Genomic DNA, 15,880 nt, shown 5'->3' with positions numbered 1-15,880 from the left:
GAGCTGGGCCAATGACATCCTACTGCAAATAATGCAAAATACTTTGTAACTACTCTGGTCATATTTTGTATTAAATTCAATAAAAAGTAAAAACAAGAAAGCTAACATTTCATTTTTGGAAATTGTTAACATTTTATGCACAAAATAAGAGACTTAAATAAACACGCTGACAATGCAGGGACCCCACCAATAAATGTAAAAATTGGAAGACTTCATAATTTATTTCAAGATCCTCATTAAATCATTGAACACTAATGTCCTAATAGTTTTCTCATTGAAAGTATTAAAATTGTTCTCTTTGTAAGTTTTGCTTCATGTCTACTCACTCTGGCAATGAGAGGACAAAAAGGTTAACATTTTCCAGATGGTTCCATCTTTAAATTAGAAAAGGAGTGTTCACAGTTTAAATTAACCTGTGACATATCTCATTGCCCTACTCCTGGTGGCCTAGATTCTTCTCCCTTAACTATGTCAGGCTTAGTCCCTGCTCAGACAGTACCACTTTTAAGTGCAATCAGAGAGAAGGGACTTAATAAAGGATACTAACTGTGATTCTGTACTTTTAAGCTCATTGCTGGTACGGTTTTTTTCAGATTTTTTTTTTTTAATTAGCAAATCTATCATCAAAACGTATTTAAAGAAAACTTTAACAATGGTATAGGCACCTCGTCAACTAAACTGTTTTCATAAACACCAAAAATTAGTTAAACTTTTGTATACATAACAACAAAAAAAAAAGATGAAAACTGTAAGTCTACAGTATTTGCTGCTGTTCAATTTCCCAAAATATAATTAGGACATAATTAGGTATTAAAAAATTTATAAAATTTAATAGAAAACTTTGCTATGGATTTAGTTACCCACTTTTGCATTAAATTCTCTTTATAAATCAAAACATCATGGCTCTCATTCTCAAATTAAATGACCAAAAAGATGAGAAATTCCAAACATGTTCTGGGAACAATTATGGTTTAAAGCAACAAATCTGAAACTTTAAATAAAAAATGACCTCTAATTCTCCTTTCCATGGTCTTCCTTGGGCATTCTCATATGGGAAAAGCAAATATGCCCAATCCTAAACTATTTGTTAAATGTAAGGGCCACAATTATTACAAAATTATTTTTTAAAATTTCAAACATATCCATCGTCCACAATCATCAATTTAGTTTAATTCTCCATAATACACTTGGTCTAATAATGGACACATTATTAGAGCTAAGTGTAAGATTTTAAATTAGATACAAAATTCCAATTTCCTATGTTTCAGAACAGGTATATGAATATATACCCAGTGACACCTTCAATGTTCTGAATTTGTTCTCCTTCCTTCCAGCAGACAGCTCACAATGCCTCTTGGCTTGGGACTGGGGATGGATTCCAGGGAATGTTCCTGAAAGCACTCTGCATGATACTGTCCACCGTACACTTTTCAAAGCTTGGCATTCCAATTCCTACCATTTCCAAAATCATAGGTTTAAAGTATTACTTGGTATCAAACAAGATAGAAAATGCGAGAAACTTGGAACATGCAGTGTAATGAATAAAAATCCATGTAGAGCCACTCCTTCCCAACAGGGAATACGTTCCTCTGCTAAGTTGCTGTGTCCTCAAGGCCTGAACTCTGCATTACTCTGGGTGTTCAGTTGTCAGCAACTAGTTAAGTTGCTACTTTGGATCGACTGAAACAAATAAGGTAAGTGTTGCCCTCTGAACATTTTAAAAATGTTTATTTTTTAAAATATATAAATATATATGTACATATATTTGGCAAGTTTACTGCTCATATTAAGACTGAAACAATTTTGCTTATGCTTTTCGGGTCTTATGTTGCGGTTTTTCTCTTCCCTCGGTAATGGACAATCACTACTTTTTACAACAGAATGTCTTCCTTTCCAGAAACCTGAGGCTATAAATCCCTAATCATGAAACGTTAAAATTCCAAAATATCTCTAAGCTCAAGATCAAGAGGTCAGTTACGTAACTATATTATATAAGAGAAGATTTCTGCCTTGTTTTCAATAAATTTGGCATAGTATTAGGTGTACAAACGTTAAGTGTGTAAGTGAACACACTTTGTTTTGCCATTTTTGACTGTGCAGTTGAAATGACCTATCTCCATACATTTTTTTAAACAATTGAAGCAACAAATTAATATAAGCTTCAGTTTTTCAAAACAAGCTCTCCAGCCATGTAAGATTTTAAATCTCCTTATTTAACAACAAACATCTAAACTAGCAGTCTCCTGCTTAAAGAAAGCCAATGTTTCTAAGTTGGAAAAATTCAGTATCATTTTCAGGTCACCATTAAATCCTGTCACTATACTGGAGAGGGTGTGAATAGTGTGATACTGTTAAAATACTTATCTTCTCACCTACATCTGCGCCACCCCCCCAATATTGTATAGACCAGCTCCCTCTTTTGATCAAAAGAAACCAAGAGTGCTATTTCTAGTTTTAATTGCATTTTTAAAAAAACAAAACATAACAGCATTATTCAGTGCACGAATATCTGAAGATCCTTCCTTGTGCAAGTACATTTTTGTAAGAGAGAAAAAAAAGAGGAAAAGAGGAAAGCAACAAGAACCCCGCCCTCACCCTTCCCGACTATTTCTTCTGGTGGGTATAAATCAAATTTACTTTTACAAGTTCATCATGGGCTCTTCATGAATGCAAGTTTCTCCACAAAACAGCATGCTGTTACAGAGTGTGCAACATGAAGGGAATGCCATCATGCTAACTAATGTGACTGGCAAAATATAGTTGTTTTGTCAGGTAAGGCAGAGATTTTAATATTTATGTAATCAAAGTCCAAATAAACTTTCCTCCAGCACAAACTGTTACAACTTTCTGCCCAAGCACTCTGAAATCTGGGTTCTTAATGTTGTCCATAATATTCAAGATTATGCCATGTATATGAAAGTGTTGATGTCAGACTCGTCTCTCCTGATGTATTTGTGCTCTATTAGCCACTCTATTTGCTCTTTTATCATTTTCTTTTGTGGCAAAAACATGTTTTTCAAAATTTCTACTAATTCAGTCTGCAGCTGAGCATTACTAATTTTCTTTCTCATCTTCATTATTTGTATGATAGCTTCCTAAAAGAAAAAGAAAAATGAAAGAGCATTAATATATTAAATTTTAAGTAGAACAAAACATAATTTTCTATGTATTTCATTCTCTTTTCAACATCTATTCAAAAGAATCATTACTAGGTTATCTTCACACCAGGAGCTTTTACTTAAATAAAATTACCTTTTTTTACTCACTGTAAAAGAAAATCTGATTGCAAAGATTTTGAGGAAAACCAAAATTACCCATAACTGCTCTGCAGAAAACCACACCTATTGTTCTGGGATACTTTCTTCCACACTATCCATATTTAAAAAATTTATCTTATATGTGAACTCAGTATGTATATAATCAGATATTGTGTTAAACATCAATTAAGATATAACAAACCCCTTACCCACCCTTTTCCATTGTCCACAGAGTTATTTCTTGGGGTAGCAGCACATGCCAGTTGGTGTCTATTTTTAAAAATCAGTAATTACTACTCTTTACTTATTTATCAGAATAAATTATATTTGCAATAAACATTACTTCCAGTTTATTGATTCAATTAAACATTCTGACTTCCTAAAGCAGTAAGCACTGTTTGCCTAAATCAATTTTATAAATATTTCCTTGGTGATTCAATTACTATTAAGCTTGTAAAAGGGATAATTAGAAAATTATTAAATATTCTTTTCTCTTTTGCTATTCCAGTATAAGTTCTGTCCTTAGCAAAGCAAAGGGATCTGTCTGCCTTGGTGGAGATTAGACTTTGTTAAAAAAGAAATGTGAAGGGGTGCCTGGGTGGCTCAGTGGGTTAAGAGTCTGCCCTTGGCTCTTATGATCCCCAGGTCCTGGGATTGAGTCCCACATCAAGCTCTGTACTCAGCAGGCACTCTACTCCTCCCTCTTCCTCTGCCTGCTGCTCCCCCTGCTTGTGCTCTCTTGCTCTGTCAAATGAATAAATTAAAAAATCTTAAAAAGAAATGTGAAAACAAAATGAGGGGTAATATTGGCTTTTAACATTCACAGTGAAGTTTTGCTGCAAAGCAGTAACAGACTGGGGGGCCAGACACGGTTTGGCAAGACAGAAGAATCTTCTACGTCCCCCACAGAGACATGAGGATCCCACCCCTGTCACTAGGAGTCCTTCCTTTCTCACTGTATTCAGATGCCAGGCTCTTGAGGACAGGGGCTTAGTTCAAGGGTCCAGATATAAAGGAGGAAGGGGGAAAGCCGTCAGGCACATGGAGATCCCGGGAGCCAGGAAGGAGGAATGACTGTAAATGTCTCAAGCTCTCCTCTCCCAGCTTTGGCAGAGCTGAGGAGGGGACTGTGCTTGAGAAGTGTTGAGAAGTGAAGAGAACAGCACCGGGGCACTGGCCCTGGCCCGCACCTTCTAGCTGGACGTCACTGGAAGAGGAGCATGACAGGATGCCTAGAACATGCACTCCTGCACCTTCTCAGTTCCCACATGATGCAGACAGGGTGTCGAGCTCACAGACCCCAATAGGCCTTAAGTGCTGGGCAACGGTAATCCCGCAGGACATGACAGTGACAGGGTGCCAAGTGGACCAAGGGGCCACATGGGAGATGTGGCAGGGTCTTGGAGAGTTGAAGAGCTCAGTAAGAACAGAGGACAGGCAGAGCAGGGAAGAGCCCCTGTAGTCCTTACCAACTGGAAAAAGAATGAACCAGAGCTCATCTGCTAAGACATCAGCAGGAGACAGCAACAGGAAGTCCGTCGCATAGGTGACAGATACAGCATCCCACCAAAAAAGCAAGGACCCAGGACATTGTCACGACAACAGGATGATCCCTTCACTGTCACTATGAGGTCCAGTGAGTTCCTCTCACCCTCGATCCACCCAGATGTATCTGAGCGGGGATGGCTGGAGGAAGATCAGGGGAAACAAGCAAGGCTGAGCATGACCTAAAGGGACAGGCTGCCTTATTAGCCTGGACACAGTTATCCAGTTTAAGACAACGTAAAAAAATTAAATTTCCTCTGCATATCCTGTAAAATGCCTATAACTGCTCAACACTAATCCATCGGGGATTTATCCTGATGTAGCCAGAAACTAGGACCATATCCTGATTTTTCACCCCAAACAAAAAACTCCCCCAAATCTTATTGAATAATCCATTCCCTTTTGCAGGGTTCATGGAAATTATTTCCTTCATTCCAAAGTTTGTCTATACATATAGAGTAGGTTCAATTCTGAGTTATTTTCAACTCATGTGCCCATTATACTATTTTATTTTTGTAGATATTTTAGTAAGTGTTCATAGTTCACAAGGGGAGTTCCACCAACAGCTTAATCTTTTTTTTAAGGATCTCAAACGCTCTCATTTATTTATTCTTTTTTATTTTAAAGTTTGTTTATTTATTTATTTGAGATAGAGTAAGTGTGAGAGAGAGCACGAGCAGGAGGAGGAGCAGAGGGACAGGGAGAAGCAGACCCCATGCTGAATGCAGAGCCCAAGGTGGGGCTTGATCTCACAACCCTGAGATCATGACCTGAGCCAAAATCAAGAGTCAGACACTCAACCAAATGAGCCAGGTTGGTGCCCCTTTCTCTTAAGTTTTTAAAATTTATTTATTGCTAAATAGAAAAGAAACTGGTTTTCATCCATCTTTTTCTACTTTATCATACTCTATGCTCTAGAAGTAATAAAAAATTTTAATCTTTTCTTGTTTTATACTTTTTATTGAATTAGCCACAGTTTCAAATAATATTAAATAAAAACAGTGAGAACTTAGTTTTAATAAGAATACTTCTAAAGTTAATATGGTCACACATCAGTTGCAATAGGTGTTCTTTCTCACGTCAAAAGGGACCACAATCCTAGCTTTAAACTGTTTTTAAAAGTAGAGGTGTCAGGCTGGCTTAATCAGAAGCACATGAGATTCTTGATCTTGGGGTCGGTCATGAGATCGAGCCCTATACTGGGTGTGGATTGCTAAAAATAAATAAATAAATAAATAAAACTTAAAAAACAGTTTAAAAAATATTCCCTAATTTCACATTACAATGGACTTATAAGTCTTAAAATTAAGCAAAAGTTTAAATACTTCAGTCTTAGAATTGTCAGTTATTGTGGACACACAGTCAGTTGTAATCAACTTAATGCCAAGGTTCTGCCCAACCAATGGAATCTACCAGAGGCCACCATGATGTACAAACCTCTCTTTCGGCAACTGAGAGAATGCCAGCAATGCAATTCTTAAATTTCAGTAAAATGAAAATTAGCTCTTCATCATAGTTTGAATACCTACATGCTTTTAAATTAAAAAAAAAAATTGAAGGTAAAAAACAAATTAAAAATATATATACACATTCTGTCTTAGAACAAACCTGGGTTCTAAGTATTCTTAGTTGAACTATTCCTTCATTCTCTTCTTCTCTCATCCTTTCTGTAGTGAGCTGCAAGCGTCCAATCAAGTTGATTTTACCCCTTTTCTGAACTTTTGCATTTTTTCTATAAAAAACATTGAATCAAATATTTTACAGTGGAAGGCCTTTTAACATCATATTATAGCAACAATGTCTGAGAAAAAAGATTTAGAAATATTCTAAAGATTACGACCCAGAACTATTTAAAGGAAAAGTAACAAATAATTGACATACAGCTTTATTTAAAATGAGCCATATGATTTCCCTGAACACAACAAAGGCTCAGTTAATAACGTATGGGTGACAATACTCCTGTAATAACAACTAATATAATTTATACTGCCATGAAAGTGCTTAGATAGCTGAAGATATATAGACTATTATTCAGCATTATCATCTAAGTGGATTTTGGGGGAATAAAGCCTCTTTAGCGTGCAATATAATCATACAATAAATGTATCCTGGATGAAAAAGTAAAGAAGTAAGCATCTCCAGTTCATTATTATGTTTAATATAACTAAATGGCATAACCATAGAGTGATGTTTTAAATATAATGTAAGGAAAATACTGTGCTAACAGTAAAATACCAAAATTCAAACAAGGTATTTTTATTTTACATCAACCAATGTTGACCTTACATTAGACTGAACTCCTGGTTCACTGAGAAGAGGGTGCCTTCCGTAAAGTCTTTGGGGGAGTTGACTTGAGGTTCATACAATAAAACTTGCCGCTTGAGCTTTGGGAAAGCTACTAAAGACTATGAAGAACAAAGAGAAAATGATTAACATCTAGAAACGTTATGGAGTATGAAGACCAATTCTCCAACATGACGAAAAGAGGTGAGAACAAATTATAAGCACAAAAATCATAATTCAACTTTTATTTGGTAGCTCAATGAATAAAAGAATGTACACGTATCATGAGAAAAGATCAAGGAGAGAAGTCGTGGTTACGAGAAAGGAAGCAATAAATGTCTCTTTACAGTAAGACAAGACACCAGAGGGATGGTTCATATGCCATTACAGCAAACCCAACTTGCCGTTTACACACCAGCCACTTCCCTCTAGAAAATTATTATTCTGGAACTTTCAAGAGGTCTGCAGAATGGGGGTAAAATGTAGCTAAAGCAGGAGACTAACAAGTACATTTTACAAGTCTTCAAAAGGACCAAAGTTTCCTAATTCTCACATTTTTGGTCATCATAAAATCTTTGAACACATCCTCAGTATGAGATCTTTGGTCACACTCCTCACAGGTAATGTTTAAACATTAACTCAATCTTTCTCTCCTTTTTTTCTTTTTTGTCTTTCACATCTTGGTAACTTATTTTCAATTTCTTTTTTACCATGAATACCTCATTGGTGCATTAATCCCTCACTAGTGTATTTTTCTTGGTTAAAAGTCATTTTCAGAGTGTTATGAATTCATAAATTATAAGCAAGCCATCAAATATTTTCTGCCTTGTGACTGGATACAACTTAAAAAAAAAAAAAACAAACATAAAACAAACCCATAAAGTCCTTCTAAGCTCAGCATCAGGGAGTTCAGTTGCAAGTTTTAGATTTTCAAAGCTGATTTTCTCTCTAGGTCTTTGGTTCCATGCAAACAACACAGCCAGCTGAAACGTTGTTACCTCCAAGTCGTATTGACCTACTTCATTCTTAAATGTTATCTGTAACAGACAAAATAATATAAAGATGAGACTCTCTTCAGGATTACCATCTCTCTGGTATACTATCCCTCACATGGGATGAAACACGAAAAAGACTGCTAGCTGTCTACCAATATCCATCCTTCCTTTCTTATGTGGTAACCAAAATTTTAGCAAACCTTAATGACTACCCAGAATAAAGGTTCAAATCCCAGCTCTCCCGGGGGCAAAATGTGGTCATGTGACCAGTTCTGTCCAATGAGATGTGAGTGGAAATGATGGGGAACCTTCTACAAGTTGCTCCTGAAGTAGTACATTCTCATCTTTCCCTTCCTGTTGGGCTGGAAAAGAGCCACAGAAGGGATCATATTGGATCTGCAGACAAAAGCAATACCCTAGCTGATACAACCCGAAGCCCATGTCCCTACAACTCCAAGGACTGGATCCAGTAGATCTGTTCACACTTGACCTGTGAGACAAAGAAAGATCTCTCTCGTTTAAGCAAATCATATTTAGAGTCCTGGTACTTTCAGTTAAAACAACATCAGAACTAACACACCATCTACTTACAATTCCATTTGACATGAGATGATGCCAATGTAATTTTCTACCACTATGATTTTTTTTGTAGAATTCTTCTACTTCAGGTATCAAATCCTCCAGTTCAGTAGGAAGTGAGACAAAGACTTTCTCAGAGCTCCTTGACCAGGCACCAGCATTCAGAATTTTTATATTAACTGAATCAGCTACAGGCAAGAATATCAGAAAATATGAAGTAACCAATCTTGAAAATGGATAAAATTAAAAATATATAAATATGTACATACTGGGTAAGCTTTGGTGAAAAATAAAACCCTAAAGGATTTTGCTAGAAGAGTCCTTTTAAAAAAATTATTTTTTTAAATACTTTTTTATTCATGAGAGACAGAGAGGCAGAGACGTAGGCAGAGGGAGAAGCAGGCTCCATGCAGGGAGCCCGATGTGGGATTCGATCCTGGGACTCCAGGATCACGCCCTGAGCCAAAGGCAGACTCTCCGCTGAGCCACCCATGCGTCCCTAAAAAAAAAAATTAAGGATCAGAGGGGCACCTGGCTGGCTCAGTCAGGGGAGTATGTGACTCCTGATCTCTGGGTCATTGAGTTTGAACCCCACATTGTCTATAGATATTACTTAAATAAAAATAAAACTTAAAAAGGGGGGGAGGGTAGTTTTCAGTCAGTTAAGCATTTGACTCTTGGGTCTCAGAGCTCAGGTCTTTTTTTTTTTTTTTTTAGATTTTATTTATTTACTCATGAGAGACACAGAGATAGAGAGGCAGAGACACAGGCAGAGGGAGAAGCAGGCTCCATGCAGGGAGCCCGATGTGGGACTCAATCCCGGGACTCCAGGATCACACCCTGAGCTGAAGACAGACACTGAATTGCTGAGCCACCCAGGCATCCCTCAGCTCAGGTCTTGATCTCAAGGTTATGGGTTCAAGCCCCTTAGTGGGCTCCATGCTGGATATAGAGCCTACTTAAAAAAAATAAACAAACTGGGGTATCTGGGTGGCTCAGTCAGATAAGCATCTGTCTTCAGCTCAGGTCATGATCCTGGGGCCCTAGGATCCAGATCCAGCCCCATGTCAGGCTCTCTGCTCAGCGGGGGGTGGGGGGTGGGGGTGGGGAGGTGTCTAGTCTGCTCCTCCCTCTCCGTCTACCTGCCAACTCCCCCTGCCAAATATTCTTAAGAATAAATACAATACATAAATAAATAAAGATAAAATCTTAAAAAAGACAATTTAGTCTCTTCATGTGGCTGGATCTGAAACATGTAAAGCACAGGCAACTGAGCATCCAACTCTTGGCTTCAGGTCAGGTCATGATCTCAGGGTCATAAAATTGTGCCCCATGTTGGGATCTGTGCTCAGTGCAGAGTCTGTTTGAGAGTCTCTCTCCCTCTCCCTTTGCCCTTCTTGCTCATGTTCTCTCTCTCAAATAAATAAATCTCAAAAAAAAATAATAAAAAATATACACATAAGAAGGATTAGCAAATCTAAATTCTGTTAGATTCTGTTTTGCTGGATGTCTTCAAGGAATGTGGATTCTGTAACATCTTTGTATCTGTTACTGCTATGGCTCATTTTTAATATATTGGAAAATAAAGATATTTTCTTTAAAAAGGTTATATATACACACACATAATTATAAAACAATACCTGGTAAAGCCAATTTATTATTTTTGTGCATTTCCTTAAAAGCTTGGTTCAAATCTTCAGATACTTTTATGTCCTGAAACATTCTAGCAAGCTTGTTTACATAATCTGCTGGCATACCAACTTCCTATGAAAAGCAAAGACAAAAGAGGTAATGAACAATAATATAATCTGATATACTATTAGGAAAAACTTTTAATGGAAAACTAAGTCTCAGACGCCTTAATATAAAATCATTCCCCTTTTATTTATTAGAATATTTATATTCTATACTATTAAATTTGATTCTTAAAAACTAAATAAGGTCACCCCAGCTTTCTCTGCATGATTCCAATAGACATGAATCAGTCACTGCAGCGTAGTTCAATAATACCAATCCCTCAACAACACAAGTCAACTCTCAGTTATCACCAAATATGAAATGTGAGGAATGTATAAAGTACAAAATCTACTTCTCATCAGTGACCAGTCATAACACTTTTTTCAGGATCTGTTAGTTATCTGTTTATTCAGTTTATCCACAGAAAGCAAAGCATATAGTTTTGTAGCATCCTTGCCTTCCAGTGATAAATCCACTTAACATTTTATAAAAATGGATAATCAAGAGACCTAAGTGGCAAATGACGATAATAAAAGCATACGAAGGAAATAAAAATAAACCTGGAAATGAAAATAATCTAATAGAACATAAACGGCACATTGAGGTTGTAATGTTGATACTGCCAACAATTAAGACTCTAAATATACAGGAATAAGAACTTAAGGCAAATTATCTTAAGGTAAGTTTACTGAAGGTAAATTATCAATATAAGTGAGAAAACAGGATGCCTGGGTGGCTCAGTGGTTGAGCATCTGCCTTCGACTCAGAGTGTGATCCCAGAGTCCGAGATCAAGTCCCACATCAGGCTCCTTGCAGGAAGCCTTCTTCTCCCTCTGCCTATATCTCTGCCTCTCTGTGTCTCTCATGAATAAATAAAAAGTCTTTAAAAAACAACAAACATAAGTGAGAAATGAGTAGTAACAAAACAAAAACAATCAAGAAGCCCCAGAAGAAGCAACACCAGCAAAAACTTTCACAACACTGAGAGCTCAAAAAACAACAGGCTGGAAGCCGACGACCCAAACTTACAGAGAGTATCACAACTCTCCCAAGGCACAGGGAAGATGCTGACACCGAATTCTAAGTCATAAGACGAGAAGGCCAGGGCTTGTCAAACTACTCTTCATGTACAGGACAGTCTTCCTGAGATACAACTCATCTACCATAACACTCACTCTTTCAAAGTATACAATTAAGTAGGTTTTGGTGTATTTACAGAGTCTCTGTGGACTGGCCATTGTGAACATTTTGTTTTAGTGGAATCATATACTACGTGGTCTTTTGTAAATTCTTCCACTTAACATATTTTCAAAGTTTACTCATGTTGTAGCGTGTGTCAGCACTGCTTTTCTCTTGACTACTAAATATCCCATTATATGATTAAACCATATTTTGTTCATCCCTTCACCAGCTGATTGGCAATTTGGTTTTTTTTCACTTTGTGGCTCTTATTAATAATGCTGCTGTAAACATTCACAGACAAGGTTCATTTCTCTTGAGAAGAATTACTTAGGAGAAGAATTGCTGGGTTGATTCTATGTCTAACTTCTAAGAACGGCCAAATTGTTTTCCCTGGTGGCTGCATGATCAATTTCTCCTCTCCCTGCCACACTTGTTTTCTTTTTATTTTTAGCCACCACAATGAGAGTAAAGGAGAATGGGAGGAAAGCAGGAGTAAAGTAAGTTATCTCACTGTGTTTTTTTTTTTTAAGATTTTATTTATTTATTCATGAGAGACAGAGAGAGAGAGAGAGACAGAGACAGAGACAGAGACATAGGCAGAGAGAGAAGCAGGCTCCCCATGGGGAGCTTGATGTGGGACTCGATCCTCATACTCCAGGATCACGCCTTGAGCTGAAGGCAGACTAAGCCTAAGGTGCTAAGCCACCCAGGTGTCCCTCTCACTGTGGTTTTGATTTGCATTTCCCTAATGACTAATGATGTCCAACACCTTTGATACATGCATTGGCCATGTAAATATCTCCTGGAAAGAAATGTCTATTTTAATATTTCACCCATTTTAAACTCAGGTGTCTTTTTACTGTTGAGTTGTAAGAGTTCTTTATGTATTCTAGATACAATACTGGACATATGAATTGCAAATATTTTTCTAACTACCTCAGGTTTTTACAAAGAAATAGTACTTTAGTTCTAAAAGATTCTATCCTTTGAATTACAGTGTCCTAAATACATACTCATTTTACAATTTTCTTCCCATGTGTGAGTTGTTAATGTTTTAGAAATTTCTCAGTTACAAAACAATTTTCCCCACTGACTGTTAACATTAAGATCATGTTGCACACTGTCAGTTTGCAGAGTAATTTTTACTATCCTATACTATCATGCAAATCAGAGCAATCTATGTGTATTTTGAAATATATATAAATGAAAGACATATAGAGCACATATAACTACATATATGAATATAATATTATGTATCTTAACACCATATAAATAAAAGACATTCATTTTATTTTTTTTAAAGACATTCATTTTAATATAACTCAAATCCCATTAAAGTGAACTGACAGGAGCAGACTTAAAACAGGTATGAGAATCTAGTCATAATCAATTAGCACTGATTATTTAATAAATAAGCCATCATCTTTTATGTACTGGTTCTTTTAGCTACATAAAGGTCGTTATTTACAAGCACCCTTAAGCATTTGGTACTAAAAACACCTTAATGCAATTATCTATCCACAGCCCATTTAATAAGGCCAGTTCAAATGGAAGTGGAAATATATCGGAAGAAAAGCAATAGCAAGGGTGTTTCATTAAAAGTCTTTATTAAGAAAATATACTTTATTAAATATCACTTTATTTCATATTCTTGATGCCATGCTCTTATAAAACATCCCCTACTTCTTTGACACTAATATCACCAACATGTATTATTGAAGAACGCATAAGAATCATGTGCTATATTAAGGAAAACAAGTATTAAAAAATGTACTTACTCTTAGCCACTCTACCATATTCTCTTCGATTTCACTATCAGCAGAGATGTCTAATATAAGACGTCGTGTCAAATGAGCTTTGTGGTATCTCATAAAAACATCCTTATTTTGTACGTATTTAAGTACCAACAGCTGCACAGAAAACAATGCTACTTTCAATTCATGCATATTCTTGGCCATCTCTCTGAGACCTTTCCATAACCCCAATGTTAAAATCCCAAAATTTACCGAAGCCTACAGAGTTAGAAGCCTGCTGAACCACCCAACTCTGAAAAATGACTCGCCCCAATATCCTACTTTACTACTTTAAAAGTTAGCACATTTGAGACTGTAATCAAATCACCTTTTAGTTCCTATAGACATTAATTTTCTGGATTTAATAAATAATGTAATAAAACTTTACATGAAAATTAAGGGTTATTCCCAAAATTTCTCTTCTCTATAGCCTCATTGTGATCTGACACTAACCTTCTAAGCCTTTTGTCTATCTTTTCTATCTTTACTTCTTTATTTTTTTCCTCTTTGCATTCCTGGGCTTATAGCATATTACGCTAACACCCAGGAGACAGAAATGCAAGGTACTAACTACACTCACTCATTCCAAGTTATCTATATCTAGCTCTCACAAAGAAAGAAGTGACAAACTTCCAGACTCTCTACTGTCATTTCCCCTTCTTTGTCCTTTAATGGGAGCCAGCATTGAATACCTTTAAAAGAATCAAGCAAGGGAAAGAATTAAACACTATTTCCCTTTTCTAGAAGCTACAAAATAAAAATTTCCAAGAAGAGAAATAACTGGCCTGGAGAGCTCTTACACTATCAAATTCCACAACATTCCACAACACAAATCACACTCACAGAAAGTCTCTTCAGCACCACACAAATTCCCAGTAAGGTAATTACAATTTGTGAAACTTAAGAAAAAAAAAAACATACCACTTCTTTAAGCTTTGCTTCAATCTCTTCAGATGTTAGTTTTTTGCTTAATGGGGTTTTTCTTAGCAACATATCACAGTAGTTGGCAAGCAGCTCAGGGCATTTTGATTCAGGCTGAGTTTTTAACCCCACCCTAAAAAACAAATTCAAAGCAGTTGATGAAAACTGACTGATATCTGCACATATTTTTTTCTAAAGCAGATTTTTCACAAATTTATTTTGTATAAATGCAGTGATGAGCGCTAAGAGAACGATGAACAGACGATGAGGGTGCACAGCTGAAGGAGACACTTTCTCTCAGGTTCCTGATGCTGAATCTGCAGGAGTGAGGCCCACAGATATTCTGTGGGCCAGATATTCTGTGGCCAGGCAATGCCCTGCCCACTCTAGTGGCCTTGTCGATGATCTTTACAATTTTTATTCAGGTACTTACTTGCTAAATACTTTTCCACATAACCTACATCACAGTGATGTGACACCCGTCACCGATTTTATTTTTTAATTTTAATTTTTTAAAAAGATTTTACTTATTTATTCATGAGAGACACACAGAGAGAGAGTCAGAGACACAGGCAGAGGGAAAAGCAGGCTTCATGAAGAGAGCCTGATGTGAGACTCGATCCTGGGACTCGACTCCAGGATCACGCCCTGAGCCAAAAGCAGGCGCTAAACTGTTGAGCCACCCAGGGATCCCCCGTCACCCATTTTAGAAAACTGTACACAAACTTTTCTTAAACAATGAAGAACTCGTATCTCCATTTTACTTTGCCAACAAAATTTAAAAACCAGTGTACTTTTATGGTTGAAAGTCTTGCATATATTCTTTATCCTGCTTCTCTAAACTACAAATGTGAATAAATTTAAATCCAACATTTTAGAATTTGTGTATATAAAATTTAAGTGTTATTTTCCCAGAATGGAGTTATTCACATTATTTTAAGTACACAACTTACCAAAACTTTTTTCCCTCCTGCTTAATGAATCCAGAAATTACAACCAATTTTACTTCTACTCTTTGTAACTGTATGTCTAGACCTGAAGAATCTTATTCAGGTAAGTAAGTAGATCAGACTGCAAAGCTTTTTTTTTTTTTCTTTTTAAGGATTTTATTTATTCATGAAACACAGAGAGAGAGGCAGAGACATAGGCAGAGGGAGAAGCCCTGCAGGGAGCATGATACAGGACTCGATCCCAGGATTCTGGGATCACAACCTGAGCCAAAGGCAGACGCTCCAACCACTGAGCAACCCAGGTGCCCGGAAAAAGCTTTTCTGATGTTACTCAACTCGTTGAGAACCTCCTGAGTAATTTGCTTAAAAAATACATACAGATCTAACAAAAAAGGGTTATTTTTAGTAATGCATCAAAGTAACTATCAATTGGGTGGAAAGCCAAGAACTGGGAAATCATGTGACCTCCAAAAGGATCTGGTACCTAATTATTAGAAATTCATTTTCTGACATCAATCCCAATGTTTCAAAATATTCCTTTCTTATGCGACTTGGAGGCTTTTCATGTTTTGAGGCAACACACCACAGTAAGAATAGAGAGAGATGTGCTTTTCTTTGTAAAGCAGGGAAGATTAATG

General features: G+C 36.6%; 1 protein-coding gene across 1 annotated transcript in view; it reads right to left on the bottom strand.

Moving 5' to 3' along the window:
* Positions 1 to 1,711: 1,711 nt before the first annotated feature.
* The window catches only part of CUL5 (cullin 5), a 93,819-nt gene continuing 79,650 nt past the window's right edge, over positions 1,712 to 15,880 (bottom strand). Inside the window, 8 exon segments of the mRNA XM_055305756.1 lie at positions 1,712 to 3,095; positions 6,411 to 6,534; positions 7,089 to 7,207; positions 7,961 to 8,122; positions 8,672 to 8,847; positions 10,300 to 10,423; positions 13,357 to 13,488; positions 14,293 to 14,425. Of these exon segments, the coding sequence (XP_055161731.1) occupies positions 2,901 to 3,095; positions 6,411 to 6,534; positions 7,089 to 7,207; positions 7,961 to 8,122; positions 8,672 to 8,847; positions 10,300 to 10,423; positions 13,357 to 13,488; positions 14,293 to 14,425 (1,165 nt within the window). The 3' untranslated portion in view covers positions 1,712 to 2,900.

This window comes from Nyctereutes procyonoides, unplaced genomic scaffold (assembly GCF_905146905.1).
Source record: "Nyctereutes procyonoides isolate TBG_1078 unplaced genomic scaffold, NYPRO_anot_genome, whole genome shotgun sequence".
In the NCBI taxonomy this organism is placed as follows: Eukaryota; Metazoa; Chordata; class Mammalia; order Carnivora; family Canidae; genus Nyctereutes; species Nyctereutes procyonoides.
Note: the sequence above shows the minus strand (reverse complement) of the source record. Positions and strands in the feature narration are given on the sequence as shown.